Source organism: Oryctolagus cuniculus, chromosome 4 (genome assembly GCF_051225735.1).
Source record: "Oryctolagus cuniculus isolate XC-2025 breed Fujian yellow rabbit chromosome 4, ASM5122573v1, whole genome shotgun sequence".
In the NCBI taxonomy this organism is placed as follows: domain Eukaryota; kingdom Metazoa; phylum Chordata; class Mammalia; order Lagomorpha; family Leporidae; genus Oryctolagus; species Oryctolagus cuniculus.
Window position 1 is genome coordinate 98,584,202 of NC_142870.1, and position 14,180 is coordinate 98,598,381.

General features: G+C 36.4%; 1 protein-coding gene across 12 annotated transcripts in view; it reads right to left on the reverse strand.

Annotated features, from left to right (window-relative positions):
* The window catches only part of FXR1 (FMR1 autosomal homolog 1), a 66,048-nt gene that overhangs the window by 11,635 nt on the left and 40,233 nt on the right, over nucleotides 1-14,180 (reverse strand). For 6 of the 12 annotated variants that reach the window (XR_011388040.2, XM_070072464.2, XM_002716446.6 and 3 more), the window contains exons 8-13: nucleotides 12,794-12,964; nucleotides 10,394-10,472; nucleotides 6,832-6,941; nucleotides 3,473-3,559; nucleotides 2,057-2,114; nucleotides 1,907-1,969 (exon numbers count right to left, since the gene is read on the reverse strand). Coding sequence is in view for 10 of the 12 variants with exons in the window: in XM_070072464.2 (XP_069928565.1) it covers nucleotides 1,907-1,969; nucleotides 2,057-2,114; nucleotides 3,473-3,559; nucleotides 6,832-6,941; nucleotides 10,394-10,472; nucleotides 12,794-12,964 (568 nt within the window). In the remaining 2 variants the exon portion in view is untranslated. Of the gene's footprint in view, nucleotides 1-1,906; nucleotides 2,115-3,472; nucleotides 3,560-6,831; nucleotides 6,942-10,393; nucleotides 10,473-12,793; nucleotides 12,965-14,180 lie in introns of all 12 variants that reach the window. The other 6 variants (XR_011388039.2, XM_008266556.5, XM_008266553.5 and 3 more) reach the window with 1 other exon arrangement.

The window sequence follows — 14,180 nt, forward strand, 5'->3', positions numbered from 1 at the left end:
TCAGCTTTCTGCTAATACAGATGCTAGGAGGCAGCCATGAGGCAAAGGCTGAAGGTGCTGTTTTCCTTCCCACCCATGAGGGAGACCTGGCATGAACTCCTGGCTTCAACACCACTGGCCACTGACAGCAATTGGGGACTGATCCTGTGGGTGGAACATTAGCTCCCTCTTTCTCTAATAAACAAAAATTTTTGGAAGAGAAAAATTTTAAGACATCATCCAATGAGTGTTAAGGCACATACCAAATTCAGATAATACACTGGGAAATGTTTCCTATAGAACTGATACATATTAACTAAAAATTCTGTTACAAGGTGCACAAGAACATTTATAATAAAATTCAAATGGTATTTAGTTCTCTTCAAAATTCTTCAAATTCAACAACTACTTAAAAAAACACAATGTTACTAGTTCTGCAAAGATTCAGAGGTAAGAGTGCCATCTACTGAACAATTTCGAAAGCAATCAGCTCTCCCAATGTTTCTCTGTCATTCATCTAAATTTATTCTTGACACAAGCATTTTGCCAGAGTGAATGACCTCCCATCAGTAAGAACAACTCAATTAAGACTAAGAAAACTTCTTCAATGAATTCATCAGTCTCATCATGTTTTTCTATGTCATGCTAATTTACAGTTCAAAATTTCATCAGAATATACTTATTTTCTATTGAGCTACTGGTTGTCTTTTGTACTAAATATATTTAAGAACACAATAATCGTTTGCAATTTTCAGCCCTTCCCATGTGAAAAGGTCGATTCTGGAATTTTGTTTCTCAGGTCTCAAAACAAGGCTAAACTAAAATCAAATATAACAAAATGAAAACATTAAGTATATATGGATATAGAAGGAATATTTTACCCTTACAACTCTACCACAAATGAAAAATAGTTTAAGTTTAATGTAACTGGCATCATTAGATGATCTCTCAATCATATATGAAATTTGGATCTGGAATGTTCACACTGGAAATTTGCATTTACTTCTGATTTCTTTAAATGCCTTGTATTTTAGAAAAGGTGAATGAAACATTTTCCAAAACCAGGATGTGTACAAAGAAGTAGAGAAAACAGTTGATACAAGTAAGAAAATGCGAAGAAAGTGAAAGAGGGTATTTAAAAAGAAAAAAAAAAACAAAAAAACCAGGTCACTTTTAAGATCCAAGTCCAAACGTTGAAAAATGGAAGAACGCCAAAGCTGAAGAAGAGTAAGTGAAAATTTAGGATTAGAGAATTGTTAATTATCACCACTCCTCTGGCCCCTTCCTATCTATATTAAGGCCCCATCTTCACAATGAAATACCTTTTAGAATACAATGTTAATTAATTTGACTTCTAAAGACTTCATTTTAGTGAAATGTTGTTATTACACGAATTCCACATGAGATGTTAAATATACTCAAATCTGCCAAATGAGTCAATAAAGCATATTTTTAAAACTAGTAAAGACTTTCTACATGCAACCTTAGCATAGTGATCAGTGTATTTTTCATTTTTACTTTTCTTAGAGTGGGAGGGAGTGGGCAAATAAAAGGTGATTTCTACCAATATCACTACTACTACTACTAGTTTGTAATTAGAAACATCTAAGACTATTGTAAGAAAATAGGAAAACAGGTTCTATATTATGTTCACTGAGTGTTCAGAACAAACATGATTATAAACTACCAACTTTTAAACACATGCTTCATTTCATTACAAAACTGCATGCCAATTAAATGCCTTTTATAGTCATTAATACAAAATATGACATCACTACTATTAAGACATGTACCTCAGGAACTGCCTTTTACTTGACTCAAAGTCAGGATATAGTGACTTAACCGTAAGTAAAATGTGTTGGAACACCTAAAATCAGAATTATTATTACTTGTACCAAAAAAAAAAAAAAAGTTTTTTTTTTTTTACCATAACCGGAGGTGTAATTAGGGCCCCGACGACCTCTGCCTCTTCCACTATAAGACCTAGAACCTTGTACAGAAGAGACGGTACTTTCATCAGTGGTATATCCTTTCTCTTTTTCAGGCCCTCTGGTGGAAGAAGGTCTGAAACCCATACCAATCTGTCGTAGCTGTTCATCAATCTGTAGGCGTTCCATTCTTAACTGTTCTACTTCCTATAATCAAGACAAAAAAAAGAGTTTAAGTCTTCTTATACTAACATACTGTCTTCTTAAAGTCTACAGCTAAAGCTGTATTCCTAACCAAAAAAAAAAAAAAAAAGCTATAACCTTGGGTAATAATTCTGTAAAGCAGCATTATGTTCCTAATAAATAGTTTGCAAGGAAACTTGTGATTTATTCAACCAACATTTACTGAATGCATTAGACTGTATGGCTAACCATGCTGCAACAAGCATACAAAACAAAGACAGACTCCACCCTTCAAGTGGACACATTAGCAGTGTTAAAACAACACATTTATCAATAAACTAGTAATTTTACATTACCAGATTTTACCTTCCAAGAGTTAAACCTCTAGTAAATGAGGTATAGATACAAGATATAAAAGGCATGAAGAAACTTTAAAATCTTGATGAAAATATATGTTATGAAGAAACTATGTTAAGTTCCATTTTCCATAAAATTTCTGAATTGACCTCATACTAGGGACAAGCTACTTTCCTATCAAAGTAGTAGCAGCTGAGTTGTGACCAAGACTGCTAGACCTGTATTCAGAAACTGACAGTCTTCACAAGATGTAAAGGCAAAGAGAGGTGGTAGAGCACCAGAAGATAAAGCATTGCCTTAGAAGGCTAGCATATTGCAATGACTTTCAAAAAAAAAAAAAAAGAGGAAAAAAAGGAAAGAATATTAGAGATACTTTCACAGTATTAGCACAGTAGCAAATGAAATAAGAGACGAGAAGAAAAATACACTAGAGGCAGAGAATAGTTGAGGATATTACTATACTCTAAAAACAGAGGAGTAAAAGAAAAAAAACTATGGAAAACAATTATAATGTGTAATCATTTATAGGACTTTTCCTTCACTAAAATCTTTATATCAACATAGGTTGTTTTGTAAAAATAATAAAGAATTATCAAGTGATGTCAATAAGGATAATGTAGTTTCTTCAAAAAACACCAGAGTTAGGAAGGAAGTCCAACTTCACTCGGTTCTGTATTATCCTTACATGTGAAGTACAAAAGTGAAAACAGAATGGCTCTACCATATACAGAGTGGTCAAAAGTGACCATTTCTTAAATAAGGAAATATAAAAGCTCAAAGGAAAAAAAAGGACAGATATGTACATAAGAACCATCATCTTATTAAAGCTAAGGACATTTTTATTATTAAATTCTTACCTAGAAACACTGGCAAAATCTGACTGAAATATAAACATTTGAAGACTTGAAATTTACTACAAATATAAAGTGCTCGATGTGTGTACATTTTATATTTACTTGTAGTCAACAGTTAATACATAGAAAATGTACCAAAAATGGTTAAGAGAATATGAACAGTATACAAACCTTTAGATAAGCAATATGATACTCTAAAAGAACCTGCACATTTCCAATGCTTTCTTTAGTGCCAACAAACACAAACGGAACCATTCCCTGTAAGAAGATAAACGTCCTTAGTATTTAATATTTTAACAAACCTCTATCCTGGGTTTGATAAATCAATATATAATTTGGAAAAGTTTTCTAATTAACACAGCAATTTACATCTAACAGCTTCAAATTATAAACAAATCTACAAACTTGGAATAATCAAAATTTAAGTAATTTCATTATTTGTGCTACAATTTAGGATTTTAAAAGTGCTAAAATTTTAAAGGGTCACCTTTTCAAAACTACCAGGTTTCTTAATTTCTAATTCAATATATAAACCAGCTTTAAAATGAGAAGCATGTCATTCAAACTGGCCAAGAGGGGCCAACACTATGGTGCAGCAGGTGGGCACCGGTTCTAGTCCCGGCCGCTCCTCTTCCGATCCTGCTCTCTGCTATGGCCTGGGAAAGCAGAAGATGGCCCAAGTGCTTGGGCCCCTGCACCCACATGGGGAGACCTGTAAGAAGCTCCAGGCTCCTGGCTTAGGACTGGCACAGCTCCAGCCACTGCGGCCCTCTAGGGAGTGAACCAGCAGATGGAAGACCTCTCTCTGTCTCTACCTCTCTGTGTAACTCTTTGAAATTAAAATATATCTTAAAAACACACACACACACACACACACACACACACACACAAACTGGCCAAGAACTTCCAGCTGGAAATAGATCCTTCAACATGGTGGGTAGTGTTATAGTATCACAAAGCAGTTAGCCAAGGTATCTATCTCTAAGATATGTGATCAGATTTTTAAACATCTTAAGTGCCTATTACTATAGGTGGTACTTCTTTATAATTAAGATAAATGTCACCCACGATGTGCTAAGCATACAATGTAAGATAAAGAAATTACTGGTAAGAGCAGACATACTTAATCACAGGCATTAATTCAAAGAATTAACAGATTTGGTTTACTTTGCTGAATTTCAGAATAAGAAGGTTTTATAAAAGTTGCAGAGTAGAAAAACATGGTAAAACGAGGATTTTTCTTCTAAAGAAACACACTTTCAACTTCCTAACGTCTGAGGACAATGCGAGTGAAGCCTAAATACAGTTCCCTAATCAATTTCACTGTCTCCTCATTTTCTTCATTTCTGTGACTCTATATGAATCTATGCTTTATCTTCAAAGTAATTTTTAAAAAATGATTTACTGGTGACTTCTAGATAATGTCAATGGTAAGGAATTCACAAGGTGGTAAGAGGGCATTCATAGTCAGTAAAAGAGGACAGTGGAAAAATTTTAACAATATGCTAGGTTTCAGGGACCATATTATGCATTCTATCTTACTTACTATTCATTAAAAAAATAGTATATCATTTTGACCAAAGTCATAAAATTAGCTGCTGAGCCAGGTAATTTTGTATCTGGTTACCCAATTTCAAATATCTATGAAATGCCAGTATCCATGCTATGAGAGAAAGACAAGTCCGTTTCTAAAGCAGTCACAATCTCAGAAAAGATAGTAAACATTATTGTAATAATGTCACTATATACAGCATTAGTGAATGAAAAGAAATTTTGAGAGGGCCGGCGCTGTGGCATAGTGGGTAAAGCCGCCACCTGCAGTGCGGCAATTCCATATGGGTGCCGGTTCAAGTCCCAGCTGCTCCCCTTCCGATCCAGCTCTTTGCTATGGCCTGGCAAAGCAGTGGAGGAAGATGTCCCAAGTCCTTAGGCCCCTCCCTGCACCTGTGTGGGAGACCCTAAAGACGCGCCTGGCTCCTGGCTTTGAATCAGCACAGCTCTGGCTGTTGCAGCCAGTTTGGGGAGTGAACCAACAGATGGAAGACCTCTCTCTCTCTCTCTCTGCCTCTCCCCCTCTCTCTAACTCTGATTTTCAAATAAATAAATTAAAAAAAAAAAAGAATTTTAGGAAGACTTTATTTGAAAATCAGAATTACAGAGGGTGGGAGACGGGGGGGGGGGGGGGGGGGAGTAAGAGATTTCACTCCCCAAATGGCCAAAATAGCCAGGGCTGGGCCAGGCCAAAGCCAGGAGCTTCACCCAGGTCTCCCACGTGGGTGTAGGGGACTGAACACCTGAGCCGTCTTCTGCTGCTTTCCCAGACACTTTAGCAGGCAGCTGGATCAGAAGATTACGTGGACCTCAAACCAGCGCCCATAGGGGATGCCAACACTATAGACCAGCAGCTTAACCCATGCCACAGCACTAGCCCCAGGAAGAATTTTATAAAACAGATGTAGAAACAAACAGAATTTTATCAAGTACTTAAAGACAAAAGACATTCCAAACAGATGGTCTAGAAGGAATAAGAGAAATACAATGCCTTGACCTCAACTGGGAAATGTTATCATCAATGGTTATCTCCAAAGTAAAGGAGAGGTACAAGGAATGCAGACGCATATTTAAAAAAATTTAATAGCTACCATAAAGCCATAAGAAAAAAATCTTACAGTGTAAATTGAATACAAGTTCTTTTCTTAGAGTTATTTTAATGGCTATCTTTAATAATATATTTACAACACCCAATTCTTGAGTCAGGATATTTACCTGAGCTAAAATCTTAGATTTTTTTTAAAAAAAGAACTTATCTTATCCATAAGTTATTAGCAAATTCCCCAAACAGTGCTCTATTGTGCAATAAATACTGAAGATCTAAGTGTACTTCTTTCTGGGAGATAATTCTGGGAAAAATCCTTGCCTTATTCTCAAGCACACAAAGCCTAAGTATACTACTAGAGCCATGAATGTTAAGTAAAATCCTTAAAGTGACTTTGGTGGAGAACAGAATTCTGAACAAAATAGCAAACAGGGTGAAAAAACAAACTGAAAGAAATTTCAGAAAAGCAACCTCAACACTGAAAGAAATTTCAATTAAAGAAACAGTCAATGCTTTCACATTCTACAAAAAGGTCAAGGACAGTGAGAGCGAGAATTCCTTTGCAACACTGTTTTGTTGAAAAGAACAAATTCTACAGCTTTACACTCTTAAGTATAAAGAGTATAAAGAAAAAATCATTTTTGATTTATCAGATGAAACCTTCCTATCAAGAATTTGATTTTTTTTAAACTATAGTACTGACAAAATAGAAACCAAAGGCCTACACAACTGAAAGATGACTTGTTTTCTAAGTGTGTAAAGCCATATTATAAGAACAGAATTTTTAAAAATAAGAAAAACGCACTGTATAAGTGCAAGTAGCTTAATAGATATGTTTCCTGAAAAAATTTCCAAAATATGAAATAACATTAAGTCAGTCAAGAACATGGTAAAAAAAAAAAAAAGACAAATAAATGACATACTAAATACTTACGTCTTCTCTAGGTAGTTTGTTTTCATTGTCTCCTTCAATTCTCACCCGAACCACGCCTGATTTGTCTACTATTTCTTGAATAACTTTGCCATTTTTTCCAATTACTTTTCCTTTAGTAAGAGAAAACAAATACAGTAAGTTAAAAACCAGCTGCTATCCTTTGATAAGTTATGACTTGCTACTGAATTATAACCACAAAGCAAAATGCTGATTTTACTTTAATAACTTGCGCTAAAGACTACCAAAGGTTTTTATCCTTGGCTTCAAACATCTTTGTCTTCTGTATGCTTAACAGTTATTATCAAGGTGTGACAATGTTGTTCATGTAGAAGAAATTTTCAAAGGCTAATTTTTTTAGTATGTCCTGTATCCTTTTTATACTTTTTAAAATAACACCCCAATTCATTTCAAGCTTTGGATATTTAGATAAAAAGCAAACTTTTAATTTAGCATTAATCATACCAACTTGTTTATTACTTGTATACGATATTCACAAGTAACAAATTCATCAAGTTTCTATTTCTTCAAAAGGTATCTATAATATTAACTTTAGAATGAATATTCTCTTCAGTAAAAATTTATATGTAACAAGTATCACATTTTAAATCAAGACTTTTTCACAGTATTTCACACAAGTAATGTGTATATGGTATGCTCACTCAAGTATATTTCATTCTGTAAAACAACAAAATTATTTACCTTCTCAACACTTAATTTATAAGTCTGCCAAACAGTAGTTATTAATGATATAATAATTGAAGAGGAAAATAAAAGACGTGAAGACATTCTTCTACTGGGGAACTATCTTGTTGTAAAAATTAACACATAACAAAATAATACCAGATAGTGTCACCCAGTAACAGAATCTTCAAGTAACCTTCAATATATGCAATGTAGGTATCTCTTTATAAAGTCCAACAACACAATATTTGTTAACAGTCATTTCTTTTACTAAATCACTTGCACAAAAGCTTAAATTACTTTTGGTTGAAAGGGATTAAAATGGAAGTTTTTCACACTGCTTGTCTAGAACAAATAAAGGGAAATTAACAGGAAACTGGTCAATATAGCAAAAGCACTACAATTAAATTTTATTTATAATCCTAGTCTTAAACCTCCTCTCTCAATAATAATCTTAAACATAAAAAGTACAGTAGCACAAGAAATTCACATGGTCTGTGTCTTCTCTGAGCAGCCCTAGCAGCAGCACATAAAAGCAACCTTCATTGTTAACAGAGTGAAGCTCAAGCAGCAACTCCATCCTTGACCCTGCTAAAAATAAGCAAATGTCTTTTTCGAAAAACAAAAAAATCAGGTTGGTAACAGCATAATCCCTCCCATAGAATCTTTGCCACTTCCTTCCTTTAAAATATACCAGTGTTCTATGAATATTCACCACCCTTCTGGGGTTCACAGAAGGAACCTGTCTACAAGTTCTATTTATTCCCACCAGACTGTCAATATTTTATTGATCATTTCCATAAATTCCAGAGCATATGGACAAACTGAAGCAGACCTGTAATACAAATTGATCAGTGAATAATTATTTTTTCCTTTGATTTGGGGAAGACAGGAATGGTCAAGCACTAGAACTCCTGGAATATGAATGTGAAAGGGAATTGCTCTGGAACTTACCCTCCAAGTGGTCCTCATTCCCTTTTATTCCTCAGTCCTCTTTTTCTCTTTCACTTGGACTAAGAATGCACTACTTTTCAAAAAGACTGCTTCACTCATAAAATATTTCAGAGGGAAATACAGCATTATTATACACGAAAACCAACAGAAATGTTTATACTACCTCTGAGTATTTCACCAATGTGCTGCTAATATTTAATAGCTGCTGCTAATGTATATTTCCTAAAAAGCACAAAAACCATCCCTTATCACCAAAGTCAACCAAAATGATGAGGGGGGGGGAAAAAGACACAGCAGGTACCCAAACATCATTGCAATGAAAAATAAAGAAACAAGTCAGAACTAAATATATGTTAAATTTTCTTGTTTATGAAATAGGAATTTTTACTCATAATTAACACTACCACCAAAGACTAAGACTATCTTAGAATTATTAGACTGGGAAGAAATCTGCTTGTTATTCACAAACCTGCCATTGAATTGCTTTTACAAGTGAAGAAACCTTACCAATATCTGTTCCACAGAGCAGCTACCACAATGTTAGTACCGGTGTGAATGACTTAGTAAGATTTAAATAAACAAACAAGGGGATCATTTTTAAAAGCAGCTTCCTTGTCAAAGGTGACTTCATTTGACAATGATAAATATTTCATAGCATTCATATCTTGACAATATTATTAAAATTGCACAAAATTCTTCAAACTTATTTCAATTTAAACATCTCAATTCATCTCTCCAGCAGATCAACCTACAGTAAATGATGATAAATCAAAAGCTGATAAAGTACAGTTTATGTAAGAACTGGAAGTCTGCCCTGCTATCCTCATCTTTGGACCACACTGAAAGGCTGCTTTTCTATTAATGCTGAATTCCAAGAAACACATTTTTGTGATGTAAACTGCTGTTTTTCACAGTACACTATTTGTTATTTAAGGCCAAAATAGACATGTTTTCAGGATGAAAGTTTTAAGTTTTCTACCCACGCTTGATTTATAAGACTTCACAAATCATTTCCTAAAGGCTAAACAGGCTTCATGATATAAACAGAGCCCAAGGAGCTTTTAAAAAAAAAAAAAAAAAGTGTTTCCTTACAGTCAAAATATTAAGAGGCCAACTGGAAACAAAGTACTTATCCTATACTATTAATTTCATTCACTACATTATGTTAGTTCTTCCTCTTTATTAAGAAGTTAGTAAAATCACTGATAACCAAAGCCTTCCCATTTCCCTCAAATAGTCATAAAGACATCATCAGGGATGTAGAGCATATTAGCAACAGGGATATTAACTAACTTATCTCATACAATGCTCATTTAGCCTTAACTTACAACTCAAATTTTTGTCACTTAAATAAAGCATGAGCATCCAAGTTTTCAAGAAAGGTGTCACACAATTAATAATGAAACCTCCCCGCATATCATCAGCAGCATCCTCTCCTGCTCACAACTTCTTACCTTTTTCTATGCCCTTTCAACAACCAATTATTATCTATTCAGGGCCTACACGGTAAATATTTATTACCCTGTTGTTAGTCCACTGTAATTTTTCTTCTCTACTGAAGAAATAAATTCAAACATTCCCAAAAAGTACTATGACAATTTCAAATATATAAGTGAAAGACAATAAGAGGCTGAGAAAAAGTTAAAAGTCAAAAGGAAGAGAATACTTAAAGAAAAACTGTTAATGACACACTGTTACAAAAAGTATGGGCATTATTATCCAATTACCCTGGACGAAGGAAAACATCTTTACTTTTTAAAAACAAGGTACGAGTCACATGTGTTATCACCAAAAACGTAAGTCAGCTTGCTATCTAAATACTGTAACAGATCATAAGAAGCAGAATTAGATATTACACTACATTTTCAACTAAGTCACTAAATGCAACTAAGTAACATTTTATTTAATAATTAGTAGAAATACCTACCGACAAGATTCCTAGGAACCTGAATAAAGTCCTCCACGAATTCCAAGAAACCTCTAGCCTTTTTTACAGCATCAGCACTCTGGAAGTAAGGGAAACATTAACATAAAATCCAGTTACAATCAACACAAAATCCAAAATAAAACTGTTACTGTGAATCATTACGCTCTACTAAGAGATTCTCCTCAGCCCACTACAGTGACATTTCAGGTAAAAAACTCATCAAGTACTTAAAAAACAAACTTTCCATCACTATTAAAACCAAGAAATTAAGAAACTGAGAAAACAGCAACAGTTTGAATTAGCTATGTTATATAGCTACACAATAGCCAAACTTCAAGCCAATTCTAAATACATACTGGTTTGTATTCTGATGTTGTATTTCTCCAGGTGATTATTAAAAACAAAGAATTCAAAGAGTTTAAATCAGCTGCATTTTTTACATACAGGCACTATTTTTAAATATATCTACTGATAAGAATATGAAAATCAAATCTCAATTTTATTTTTGCTTTTAATTGTGTTCTTTAGTAACCACAGCTCAAATTTATTGTGAATTTGTTGTCATCATATACCATAAACAACAAATACACTAGGCCGGCGCCATGGTCACTTGGCTAATCCTCTGCCTGCAGCGCCAGCACCCCAGGTCCTAGTCCCGGTTGGGGCGCCGGATACTAGTCTCGGTTGCTCCTCTTCCAGTCCAGCTCTCCGCTGTGGCCCAGGAGGGCAGTGGAGAATGGCCCAAGTGCTTGGGTCCCTGTACCTTAGTGGGAGACCGGGACAAAGCACCCGGCTCCTGGCTTCGGATCGGCACAGCGCCGGCTGTGGCGGCCATTTAGAGGAGTGAACCAACGGAAGGAAGACCTTTCTCTCTGTCTCTCTCTCACTGTCTATAACTCTGTCTATAACTCTAACTCTGCCTGTCACAAAAACGAATAAACAACAAATACACTGAAAAATCTATTCATTATCACTCTTATTTAACCCTGAGGACACATGCAGGGAAGTAATGTAACTTCTGCAAGCCCACCCAAAGTGGCAGAAACAAGAATTGAATCCAGGCTCTATAGCTCCAAAGACTGTCCTCTTAATTACCATTCTATACTCCCCCCACTTGTAAAGATTTCAGAAACAAAAATGATACTTTTAGTTGTATTTACTATATGAATAAAGCTTTTCATAAAAGCTATGTTTTAAAGTCAAGATTTGAAACCAAACCAGTTCCCAAAAAAATCATTTATACTATTTCAAAGGGTAGTCTCAACAAAACATCTGAATAATGTATTTTTTAAATAGTTTACAAGCAGCAGGCATTGTGATACAGCAAGTTATGACATTGCTTGCCAACACCAACATCCCACATCAGGGTGCAAGTCTGAGTCTCTGCTACTCTACTAGAGTAGTAGAGTCGGCTCTCTACTAATACGCCTCAGAAGACAGCAGATGATGAACCACATACTTGGACCCGAGGCCCATGTGGTAGTAACAAGGTAAAGTTCTTGGCTCCTAGCTTCAGCCTGACTCAGCACTGATTATTGCTGCCATGTAAGGAGTGAATAAGTAGATAGAAGATATTTCTCAAGCGATAAATAACTAAAATGACACATTCATTTTCTATCCCTGAAAATTTCAGAACTAGTGACAAAGTACTATCCAAACCTAAGTTATATAATAACTTTTATAGAACTTAGGTTACTGCTTGCCAGAGCCCAACACTTAATAAGCATTCAAAAGAATATCTGGATAAATTATTTTAATGAATATAAAACTGAATTAAACTAAGAAGCAGTTATTTAAGAAACTTCTCGGTTCTGGCACTGTGGTATAGCGGGTAAATCTGTCGCCTGCAGTGCTGGCATCCCATATGGGTGCTGGGTCGAGTCCTGGCTGCTCCATTTCCAATCCAGCTTTCCGCTATGACCTGGGAAAGCAGTAGAAGATGGCCCAAGTCCTTGGGCCCCGGCACCCATGTGGGAGACCTGGAAGAAGCTCCTGGCTTCAGATCAGCACAGCTCTAGCCATTTCGGCCAATTGGGGAGTAAACCAGTGGATGGAAGACCGACCGACCCCTCCCTCCCTCCCTCTCCTTCTTTCTCTGTGTAACTCTGACTTTCAAATAAATAAATAAATAAATAAATAAATAAATAAATCTTAAAAAAAAAAAAAAACTCCTCAAAATACTACATGTCACTTGATAAGTCTTTCACTCCCCCAAAACAAAAATAGCTTTAAACCATCTTCAGAATTAATGACTGCTGGGCAGTTTGATTTTAAATGAATAAATCTTAAGTCGAAAGTGTTTCACTAGTAAATTAAAGTTCAAGATAAAATGTAATCAAACAACAGGTGGTTAAAAGTGACAGTAAAATCAGTCAAGAAAGGAGATAGACAACATCTTACCTCTCCATAGATTCTAAATGTTCCAGTATCTTCATCTAGTTCAATAGCGGTGACTCCAGGAACCTTCCTAGCTTGCTGTATGTTACTACCATGTGTTCCTATTGCCAGGCCCATTAAATCTTCTCTCACAACAAATTCCTCATGAAAAGCTGCTGCAAGTTGTTTTGTGCACTATTAAGAAGAAAAGTGGAATTCATTACAAAGATCAAAAAACAGAATCGGGTTTTTTGCAATGCATGTTCATATCAACATTCTTTATTTAGTCAAGAGGCTGATGGAGCTGGTGCTGTGACGCAGTGGGTAGAGCAGCCGCCTACAGCACCGGCATCACATATGGGCGCCAATTCAAGTCACGGCTGCTCCACTTCGGATCCAGCTCTCCGCTATGGCCTGGGACAGCAGTGGAAGTTGGCCCAAGTCCTTCAGCCCCTGCACCCACCTGCATGGAAGACCTAGAAGAAGCTCCTGGCTCCAGATCAGCCCAGCTCTGGCCATCGCAGCCATCTGGGGAGTGAACCAGTGGGTGGAAGACCTTTCTCCCTCTCTCTCTCTCTGCTTTTGCCTATCTGCCTTTCAAATCAATCAATCAATCTGAGGGGAGGAGAATCGAGGGGAGGGGAGGGAAAAGAGAGAAGAGAGAGGAGAAGAAAAAAGAGGGGCCAGTGTGGCACAGTGGTTTAAGCCACCTGCGAGGCCAGCATCCCATGTGATTTCCAGTTTAAGTCCTGACTGCTCCACTAGCATTCCAGCTCCCTGCTAATGAACCTGGGAAAACAGTGTAAGATGAGCCAAGTACTTGGGCCCCAGCCACCCAAATGGAAGACCTGCATGGTGTTACAGCCTCCTGGCTTCAGCCTGGCCCAGCCCTGATCATTGCAGCCATATGAGAAGGCAAACAGCAGGCTGAAGACCTATCCATGACTTCCCTCCAGCCCCCAGCCATAACCTTGCCTTCCAAATAAATAAATCTTTAAAAAAGAAAGAAAGTGGGGGCCGGCGCTGTGGCGCAGTGGGTTAAAGTCCTGGCCTGAAGCAATGGCATCCCATATGGGCACCAGTTCTAGTCCCAACTGCTGCTCCTCTGATCCCACTCTCTGCTATGGCCTGTGATAGCAGTAGAGGATGGCCCAAGTCCTTGGGCCCATGCACCCACGTGGGAGACCTGGAAGAAGCTCCTGGCTTCAGATCGGCGCAGCTCTGGCTGTCACAGCCAACTAGGGAGCGAACCAACAGATGGAAGACCTCTGTCTCTACCTCTCTCTGTAACTCTTTCAAATAAATAAAATAAATCTTTAAAAAAAATTAAAGAAATCTGCAACACAACAATTTTTAATTTCATTTTCCATGAACTTTCTGAAGTACCCTTGTACATACAAAGAATTATCAA